Source organism: Salarias fasciatus, chromosome 20, assembly GCF_902148845.1.
Source record: "Salarias fasciatus chromosome 20, fSalaFa1.1, whole genome shotgun sequence".
Classification (NCBI taxonomy): Eukaryota; Metazoa; Chordata; class Actinopteri; order Blenniiformes; family Blenniidae; genus Salarias; species Salarias fasciatus.
In genome coordinates, this window is record NC_043764.1 from 5,028,485 (window position 1) to 5,039,387 (window position 10,903).

Below are 10,903 nucleotides of genomic sequence, written 5' to 3' on the forward strand. Positions count from 1 at the left end.
GTGTGGAAAAAAAAGGGATACAATAAAAGCCCACAAACAGTTGGTTGTAGTTTGAGTTGAAGTTTATTTTTCAGTATAATCTTTACTGAAGTAATGATTTTAGACATGATTTTAGACAGGAGGCTTCATGATCAAAAGCTTAACTCAAAAAAATTGGTAATTGGCTCAAACTGAAAGTGTATTCATAACTCTTAAAACATTCCCCACAAACAACACTGTACTGCACAGTCTTTAAAATGGGTGAAAACAATAAGAGACAAAGGGAAAAATAAGACAACAGTTCATCAGTGTTGGTGGTTCAGACATCCTTTTACCGTAACACATGCAAACAGCAGACTGCAATCTGACCGTTCCCTTCAAATAACCACCCTCAGTGAGGGATCCGTTTGGAGGAGAGTCAGACGTAGAGGTCAGTGGTTGATTAGGACAGCTCGTCGTTCACAGTAGCTCACTTTGCTTTTGGTTTATCGGTGGCGTCCCCGCTCGGTTTGTCTTGAGGAGGTTTACTAGTTTGACCGGCTTCAGCTGCTTCACTGCTGGACTGAGAGGCAGCAGACTTCTCCCCTTCCTCTGGTGCGACCGTCTCTGCATCAGGCTTAGTTTGAGGAGAACCACTGGGAACCGTCGCCGAGTCCTTCTCGACGGAGACTTCAGGCACCACTGCCTCCCCCGCCTCGGCTGCTGCGGCACTGGTTTTGGACTCGACTTCCTTGACAGCAGCCTCCGTGGCAGCTTCAGCGTCTGTGGTGGTCTTCTTGGTTGGTAAAGACTCCTGAACCGTCTCTGGAGCTGCCAGCTCTGTGGCAATATCTGCAGCAGCTTTCTGAGTCTCTTCCACTACCTCTGAGGCTGATGCTTCGGGTTCTGGGGAGACTTCTGTTAGGGTTTCTTTACTCTGTGCGACTTCGGCTTCCTTAGAAACTTCTGCTGTGGAGACTTCTGTTAAGGTTTCTTTACTGTGTACGACTTCGGCTTCCTGAGAAACCCCTGTTGTTTTGGCTTCCAGCTCCTTCTCAGCAAGCTCCACGGGCAGAGGCTCTTTTATGGACTCTGCAGCCAAAGCCTCGGCGTCGGGGATCACCTCTGCGGCTTGTGGTTCTGCTGGAGGTGTGGCTTCAGCTTTAGCGGCGGCAACCTCAGGCATCACTGGCTCCGTCTCTGTCTCCACACTCTTTGCTTCGATCTCCGTCTCGACTGTTTCAACCGTTTTTGCAGCATCTGATGCATCTGAGGGAACTTCGGCCTCCTTCGCAGCCTCACCCTCTGTCGGTTCACCCTCCTTCGTCACTGCCGTCTCAATCTCCTCAGCAATGGCTCCCACAGCATCGGCCACCCGGGCCACATCAGCTGCTATAGACTCGGCTTCTTTTACAATGTTTGCCACGGACTGCGTGACTTCAGCTACGTCGGTCAGAATCTCCTCTGCCGCCTTCACAGTATCTGATGCCGTTTCCTCTGCTGCCTTACCGGCTTCGGCAGACTCGGCTGCTGCCTCGCTTTCCTGAGCCGCTGCGTCCTGAGAGAGTCCAGCAGCCGGAGCCTCTGGCTCCCGGACAACCTCAGAGACAACGGCATCCAACTCCTTTTCGAGTGGAACAGCAGAGACTGCTGCGGAATCTGCCACTTCCTCAGCCTCCTTCATCTCCTTTACTACGTCTGTGGTCTCAGGCTCGTGAGCTACGTCAGCAGCTGGCTGCTCCGTACTCACAGCGGCGGTTTCCTGTACGGTGGAAGAAGCCAGGTCCTCTTTAGCCTCGATGGTTACCTCAGGTACAACCGTGTCAGCCGCTGTTACTTGAACCTCCTCAGTCAGATCTTTAGCAGCGTCAACCTCCTGCACCAGGGGAACAGCCGTGGCCGTCTCAACTGGCTTCGCCGGTTCCGTCTCGCTCACGATGGGTGCGCCTACCGCTTCGGTCTCCTTGACCAACTCAGCTGCTTCTTGGAGGATGACGTCTGCCTTCACCTCCGGAGGCGCGGCGGCTGCTTCCGCCAGCGCAGCGCTGCTGACGGCCTCCACCAGTGGGAGGACTTCCTGCACAGTGGGGGCCGCTCCCTCACTGTGTGGAAGTGAATCGGCGCTCTCTGCAGGGACGCCTGCGGCCGCCGTCCCCTTGGGGAGGAGCACGCCGACCTTGCCGACCCCCATGCCTGCTTCCGTCAGCAGCCAATCCATTTTCTGTGCGTGCTGCGTGACGGCGTCGTCAACTCTCGAGTCGATCATCGCTTCGGTCAGAACTCCGTCTTCAGAGGAGTAGGCAGCAGCCTGAGAAATCAAACTTATTAGGGACTTTTTGGTTGTTGTGGCAACTTCATATTTTGTCTCAGTGTTTTTCTACTTACCTGCCAGGCAACACCAAGCTTGGATATTTCACGACCGGACATGCCTTCCGCTCGCTTTGCAATGTCGGAGCATTTTTGACCATAGTCGAACTGAGCCAACTTTAATCTCCTGAGGAGTTCAAGCAGAGGGGGGTTCTACAATCAGTGGCATTTTAAAAATGTTTTCATCTCTTTCCAGTAGCAGAGTGTCTCAACAAACCACGCCAGTCAGGTGATCTGAAGCCCTGCACACCAATTCATATCAGCAGTAAGTAACATTTATACATGAGTGTGGCTTCAGGATTGAACACATTATACACTCTGCTACGCAATCAGAGCTAGTGAGGCGATCCCAGGGGACCAATTCTCTCCTCTGTGGCGGTAAATCACCTCAGCTATGCAGCAGCCACACCAGCTCTCAGCTCTTCATGTAACACAAGAAGGATACTCACTGTCTCCCTGCAGTGGCAGGACCCAGCACGAACTTATCGAAATACAAGCGCACCAGCCGCTCCCTCTCCTCCAGACCCGGTAATGCAAAGTTCACGATCTCATCGATGCGGTCGTTAATGGCCCAGTCGAACTGCTCTGGCTGGTTACTAGCAAGGACCAGCATGAACCTGACAGGAGAAAACGAGACTGCTCAGACCAGGCCGGTGACCTTTTCAGTCACGGCGGTGACCTTTCCGTGTTCGGCCATGCAGAGCGAGTAAAGCGAGACACCGACTTGTTGCTCTGCTCCCCGGTGCGGTACAGGAACGCGTTGAGGGTGGCTCGGAGGTCCTCGCTGATTTTCTCCTGCAATGCAAAAAAGCATGACTCACGAATCTATGATTAAAAAGCACGGGGGATCATCATCACGCATACGGCACTGCAGCTGAACTCACTGTGGCTCGCTTCCGCAGGAACGCGTCAGCTTCGTCTACAAAGAGCAAGACGCTGCAGAGAACATCAAAGAGCGTCAGCGTCCAAATGGACATTCACTTCAGGGCCGTTTTCTAAATTAGATACTAAAATAACAGCAGCTCCGCATGCGACATCATACACACTCTACCCTATTAAACACATTCAGAGTCAATCAGTACCACATGATACACACTGTTGTGCTAATTCCTTTAACGCCGATGAGGAAAACAGAGCCGCTTACCCCCGCCTGCTGGTGTTGGCCCAGTCGAACACCTTGTGCATGGCGGTGACCCCGTCGCGCCCCATGGGCGCCACGTCCCCTCCGGTCATGATGGCGAAGTCCATCCCTGAGTGCAGAGCCAGTTTCTGGAAGAGAAGCAAAAATTTAGACTAGAATAACTCTACCGACTGAAACACAGAAGTAGAAATATAAATATACAAATATATAATTAAGTGCAAATATGTTCAATGCGTGAAAAACGTGAATCCGATAATGACTATAACTCCCAAATTCTATCATTTTGGTTTCCTTAATGATTTAACGACTCTGGTCCAGTGCTGATTAAATGAAAGTTTAACTTGTTGTGAACAGTTACCATAGATCTGAGCCAGGTTAGGGCAAATATTCATTTAAAACTGAACACAGGCACACAAGTGTTATTCACATATTGAACAACTACAGGAAGAAACCCAAGCATTAAGCTTATTGAATAAATAATAGATTAAAGAATACATTTTACAGTTCTGGATTGCTGGAATGAAGCTGGAGTTGATGCACAGGGAAGCATTTCGGTAATTCTTCCTGCTGCAGCTCAGATTTCAGACCTCTGGGTAATCAATTATTTGTCACATAATTGGATTTTGTGAAGGTTCCTTTGTTGAAATAAAGCACAATTAAGTTTTTTTCCACTTCAATTAAAATTTAAATTGATTAAAAATTCTATTTTAGATCATCAAAACCCTATTTCAAATCAGACATCATGCATCATCATGCAGATGATCAAACCTTTTGTAATTATGACATTTTTCAATACTTTAAAGCATGTAAGAGACAGTTATCAAAGAAAAAATGAAGACTTCATGAATTACCAAATGTTATCATTTCTCTGATGCAACCTTTGATTTAAATAAAATAAGAAACTGGAAAGAAGTTTTTTAGAGACTAAAACAACCATGCACACCTTAGCAAACAGAGTTTTTCCAGTTCCCGGAGGCCCATACATCAGGATGTTTCTGTACAGGCCCTTGTTCTGCCTGGTGTTGCGAGTGGCGATGGCAATGTCTCTCACACGTTCCTCCAGAGCTGCCTGCATGCGAAGCAGATCCCACAAAAAATTTAAAATTCAGCTCGAGAACCCATGAATATGAAACGCGGCACATCTCGGCATGATGAATCCATGTACTGTGAGTCACTCACACTGAGCACCACACCCTCCAGAGCGTCCTGGGGCCGGCTTCTCAGGCGCTTGGTGGTCTAAAGGGAACAGCAGGACGACTCGCTTTAACACCAGTCATTTCACAGTCCGCGCGTCGTCATGTCGGTGTCTGAGCAACGTCACAAAAATCAAAACACTGGCAGGAAGCATCGGCTCGTGACTTTCTCAAATCGTCCCACACTGTGGCTGATTTAAAGGGAGGCGCAGCACACTGACGACAACACACAATCTGAAGGAACACTTGATCTGGACAGTTTATATTTTTAATCTGTGTTGAAAATGCTGATTTCATCAGGTGTTTTATGAATCATCCTGAAGGAAGGGATATTTTTAAGCCATCTTTTTTCATTTGTACAATACATCATCGTTAAAAAAAAAAGAATATAAAGAATAAGTGAAGCTTAAAGGCAACAGTTCACCAAAATACATTTATATAGCGAATGTAACTGAAATCAAACGAACGACTGAATGAATCCTAAAATCCATTAAATTCAAATTGTTTTCTGAAGTTTATCAACAGCTCTGATTGACTTTAAAATACAGTCTTTTGAGATAATTTAAACAGTCCCTTCATGACTCTGCAGCTGTGAGATTAAACTGACCTTAATCGGGTGTTTTATGGCCTCGGCGACGGTTAACCTGGACGTCTCTCGAACCAGAGCAGGCTTCCCCAGACGGGCCTCGATGTATCTCCCGGCCACGGCGGTGGCGTTCCGGGCGGAGTACACTCCCGCTGCCAGCAGGGTCAACCCGGCCACCTGGAAGGTCAAAGCTTCAATGTACTGGACAGCAAATCAAAAAACACTCCTGATTCTCATAGGCGTAGTTTACCGTGGCTGTGAGTTTATCCCAGTCGGAGACCAAGGCTCTGAATCCCTCCCCAAACACGGCTCCGGCCGTCCTGCCGGGAACAAGGAACACGATGATCAGACTGTCTGCCTCCGCCGTGGCAGCTGCAGTGGCCGCCGTCCGCCGGGATTCCTGTTTAACTGCTCACGGCGAACGGAGACGCCGGAGGACGACCTGCCAGTTACCGCGAGGATTAAAGGAAACCAGCAGTCGTTCTGCTTTCACCTGATGGAGTCGAGGACGGTCTGCCGGTGCTCAGCGGCCTTCAGGCGGATCTGCTCCCGGATCAGATCGGCGTTCTCCCGCTCCACCTGGGCCCGGGCTTTGGCCTCGGCCTCCACCCGCAGCAGGTCGTTCTTGTGTCTCAGCTCCATTTCATGCTCAATGGTCGCTGGGAAGAAAAAGGAAAACAGACATACTTATGTTACTTATGACGTTAAAGTTTATTCTAAAATAAACTCTTATGAAACATCCAGTGTCTCCTGAGAAACAATGGCCCTTACTGGTGAAATCTCATCTACTTGGAAGAATTTAGGATTAAAAACTGATAAAAAAAAAAAAAGATTGACAGAAGAATGTAAAATTTTTGAAGAATTAACAAGAGTGTAAAGTGAACTGATTCATCAGGACTATGACCGTCTGAAAACCTGCTGTATAAAACTATTTTCTGTTTAATAAGCACAAGGAAAATCCTAAAAAGGTTTTGTTTCTGTTCAATCAAAGTCAGAGAACATAAAAAAAAACAAGTCACATGTTATTTGAGCCATTTAGATTTCTAAAACTGGACACTTTTGAACAAAACGGAAAAGTCTGAGGTGATAATTGAACTAATCTATCATTACAAAATGCTTAATGCCAGTGAAGAGGCGATATAGTTTTGAACATAATACAATCAATTGAAGCAAACTAATTAAACAGATACTAATCCTTTAAAAGAAGTTATTAAATCGGGCCTCCTACCTTTCCTCATGGCCTCTTGCTTCAGAACCGACTCCTCTTGTTTGCGGAGGTTCTCCTCATTGAGGAATTGCTGTGGACATAAATCATTTGATTAAAGCTGCCTGGAAGCAGAGCGGAGCTCACTCTCAGCCTGGATCCAGGAGAGTTTTACCTGTTGCCTGAGCTGATCATCATACCTCTGCCTGGCCAGTTTGTCTTGATATTGCGCCCTCTAGTGGCGAGAGACAAAACAGCTCATCACAGAAGCATCAAACATTCCTCATACATGTACACGACTGTGAAAAGGATTAAAAAAAAAATAAATAAACATCTTGATCTTATTTTACTTTTGTAACCACACTGGAGCCATTTTCAAAATTACTTTTATCTCTTGGATTAAAAAAAAACTTTTAAAAAAGGTACAATAACTAAAATGGGGATTAAAAAAATGCTAAAATGACAAACATTTCTATAAAGAAATGTTTGAAATGGCTAAAATGTGACCATCAGACTGTAATTCCTCCTTGTAAATAGTTCTTGCTGTGTTGGTTAACTTCATCCTTTCTTTCATTATACTGTCACTGTTAAGCCTCATTCATATTAATATTTGAAATATTTTTTTAACCCACTTTATTTTAGAGTCCCCTTTGTTTCTATTTATTCTGTACTGAGCAACGATTTAAGGGATCTCCCTCTTGAATGAATAAAATATTTTATTCAGTTCAATGAAAATTGTCTTAAAATGGAAGATGATGATGAAACCATGAAAACTGGATCAAAAAACAGCTGAAAATGTAATAACACATTCACCATCCCCCAAAATTATGATCAAAACTTCATAAATGCGACATAAGACGCAGTTTATGTTCGTGTTTCAGAACTACTGTAAACATGAAACTTTAGCAGCCGGGTTAGCCGTGTTTTACAGCTTCGGTGTGCTTTTCAGCTCCAGGTAAATTTGATTTGGTGGAAAAAATCATTAAAAAAACTCCTTTAGTCAAATATGCTGCAGATCTCTGGTCTAGAATACCATTCAGAAGTGAGTACAGATCTTCTGTGATTTAGGCAGGATTCTTTAATTCTTTTCATGTCATCTCAAACTGACTGATCTTGAGCTCAGAACCCAGGGAGGGTCACACCACTACAGTCTGCTGTTCTGGGTTCGGTCCTTACTGCCTGGTTCTGCTTGGTCTCCTCTGCCAGCGTTTTCCGCCGCTCTTCCCCCTGCAGCTGGATCTGCTCTCCTTTCAGTTGCTCCAAACCGGCTTCATACTCCTGTTGGAGGACGTTTCGGTTAAATCTGTTCACTGACAACACGATTTAAACAGTGGACCATGGAAAATACATCACCCACTTTTATTTTACTCTGATGCTCCAGCTGTAAGGTTTGCTCCTGCATTCGAGCCAAACCCAGCGCCTCTTTAGCATGACCTGTAACAGGAGACAGCCGTGACTAGGGTTGCCAACTCCCAGAGATTAAAATAAGGGACGCCTCTCGCGGGCAGCTGAAAAAAAAACTGGGTTTTGGGGGGGGGTCAAAAACGCATATATAACAGCGTTTTGCCACAGTTATATCTATTACAGACTATAAAAACACATTAGGCTACTGCATTACACCTACAGTAGCAAGATTGTAATAACTCATGATCAGCTTGATCTGTTTGTATTTGAGGCCTACAGTGAGACAGTTATCATTCAAGTATCATCATCATCATGGACAGCAGCTCTCAGCCACTGCAGCGGACGGTAGAGCAGCTCAGCATCTCCTTCAGTGGAGACTGAGACCCTCAGTGCAGGAAGGAGCTACCACAGGCCTCTCATCCCCACCGACTGTACAGTTCTACTGTGTAAAATATGTGCAATAATCCTGGACATTATAATATCCTGCACCACCCCCTTAAGAAATTCAGCGACACTTTATCATCCATTCACTCTGCTGTATCCATTCACTCCGCTAAAACATATTGTACATATTATATATCATACTGTATAGTTATATATTGCATCGTATGTTGCATATTGTATTGTATATATTGTATATTTCATTCTATTTATATATAAATATTATATAGTTCCTGTTATATTTTTAAGATTCAGGTTGGACATACAGTTAGATCTTCATTGTCTTTCGGCTTCTATTGTCAATCCTAGTATGATTTGCACTATAACTTGTTAATTATTGCACCATTCATTACTTTTGCACCCTGCTGTGGGTTCTATGAGCCTATACACCTGTAAATTTCTCCACTGTGAGATAAATAAAGTCTTCTATTCTATTCTATTCTATTCTATTCTATTCTATATTTATTGCTAAGTGTGCAAAATAACATCAAATAGCTGCTGTCTCTTCTGGATTTTAACAAGTTCTTTTTTTTATTTTCAACTAAAAAAGTGCAAAATCAAAACTGAAAAACCTGAACAAAAAAACCCCCAACAAGGTTCCGTTTCTAAACTGAAAACACTCCACAGTCTGCAGCAGCAGACACACATCAATGAACTAAACATGATATATCCGATATGGAAACGGCACAAACTTACATGTCTCTGGAAGCCATGCTGCGCTGCTTTAATGTTTTGATTTTCTTCTTCCCATGCGCTCTGTGACGAACTGACTATTGGCCAATGAAGTGCCGTAGCCTACTAGGAACTGTCTTTTTTCGACCAATGAGATAAGAGTGATTCTGTGTTGTCAAGCCATCTCTGTCAGCTCATTGGCCACAGAACGTCAGAGAGCCGGTGAACAATTTACCGTAAGTTTTCATAAAAAAGCGCAAGTTCCATTGCTCACGTTTTGACTCTCACAAAAATACGGAACAAAGTGCGTTCCTTTTCAGCTCAATACGGAACGCACACTTTTACATCCAAATACGGAACGATTCCGTTTTTCAAGGAACGGTTGGCAACTCTAGCCGTGACACTCTGGACCTCAGTGGCTGAGGAATGGACTTTAAACAGCCGACACACACACAGGACTGAACTTTCAGTGAGTGTGAGGACAAAGAAAGGCAGAAATCAAGCAGTCATTAACATATATTTAAAAAACAAATAAACAAACAATGGTGCTGTGTGTGTGTTTGACAGGCGGTGGGTAAAAATACCCCCACATGCATGTTTCTGTGCACACGCTGACAGCAGGCCTGGCATGTGGGACAGGTGAGGGGCTGAGCTGGAAGGGACACTTTGTTCTCCTCGGCTCTGATGCCACGCCCACCACAACCCTCAACTTCTGTGCACAATGCGTGGAGGTCACACACACACACATGCACACAAGTATGCATTTAATGCAAATGAAAAGTTTAATAAGACACGATCCGTGATCAGTCTGTTTACTCTGGAACGAAATCAGGACTTTGATTCATTTAAAAAAAAGAGAAAGAAGAGAAAAAGAAAACTACATCGTGGCAATGTGTTGCGTTAATGTGTAAAAACTCAAAGAAAAACGTGGAAAAGCAGAATCTGCGGCTGAGCACAGCAGCAATAAAGTTGTCCAACATGAGAGAGTTAGAATAAAGTGTGTTTGAGGCAGATCGGTCACACACGTGATTTGTCGAGCTCCCTCGCAGCCTTGGCAGCCCTCTCCAGGCCGGTCGGGTCAAAGTTGCTCCACTTGTCCGCCGGTCTGTCGCCCCCGGATCCCGCCGCGGGTCCCGCCGCGGCCCCTTCGGCCGCAGCGGCCGCCGCCTGCTCCTCCGCCGGCGGCGTCCCGGAACCCTTCCTCCAGCCGAAGAGCCACGACATGCTGCTGCTGCTGCTGCTGCTGCTGGTCGGTCCGAGGCGAGCTGCAGCCCTCCACACACGGAGTGTGTTTCACAGTGTGTGTTTCAGCTGCAGCACATGGAGACAGGAAGTGCGCCTTCACAATAATGCCTGATGTTGGATAGATTCTGCAAAAAAGCGAGATTTTCATGAGGGTTAGTGACTGATTGAAGCAGGAATAATGCAAAAGCATCGTTTCCAGTCTTGGTTTGGTTATATTTTTTGGATATTTCTTCTTTTCTCAATCATATTGCACATTAACAACCTTCATTTTGAAAAGCAGCTCTCAAGTAACTACAGTAAATATTTCTACTTGCTGCAGTACTTTAGATTTTTCACATATTTGTACATATTTCGGAATGTATTTTTCTGTTTTGTCTCCTACATATGAAGACAAATACCTGCACTTTCTCCTGGAGACCGAGGGAAGATCGGAACAAAGGAAAACTAAGACATTAAGAGACCGAGACAAGACCAAGAATTAAGTGGCTGAAACTGAGTTAAGAGTCTTAACTCATTCTCAGCCATTGTCTTAACAGTCTTAACTTAAGACCAAGATCTTGAAGATTTAAGGTCTTTAACAATCAAATTACAACAATAAAAGTTGAACAATGAATATGATTTTTCTATCTATCTATCTATCTATCTATCTATCTATCTATCTATCTATCTAGGTCCGTGCATGAAGTATAATC

General features: G+C 45.1%; 1 protein-coding gene across 1 annotated transcript; it reads right to left on the reverse strand.

Annotated features, from left to right (window-relative positions):
- Positions 1 to 55: 55 nt before the first annotated feature.
- Positions 56 to 10,237, reverse strand: LOC115408837 (ATPase family AAA domain-containing protein 3-A-like). The gene is made up of 16 exons (XM_030119776.1): positions 9,992 to 10,237; positions 7,807 to 7,883; positions 7,626 to 7,727; positions 6,625 to 6,684; positions 6,474 to 6,543; positions 5,739 to 5,904; positions 5,496 to 5,565; positions 5,267 to 5,422; positions 4,646 to 4,702; positions 4,410 to 4,535; positions 3,470 to 3,594; positions 3,210 to 3,261; positions 3,050 to 3,120; positions 2,775 to 2,942; positions 2,344 to 2,452; positions 56 to 2,266 (listed from the first exon to the last, which is right to left on the reverse strand). Exons 1-16 carry the CDS (start codon positions 10,188 to 10,190, stop codon positions 449 to 451), a joined length of 3,426 nt encoding a protein of 1,141 aa, XP_029975636.1. The 5' UTR covers positions 10,191 to 10,237; the 3' UTR covers positions 56 to 448.
- Between the last annotated feature and the right edge of the window lie 666 nt (positions 10,238 to 10,903).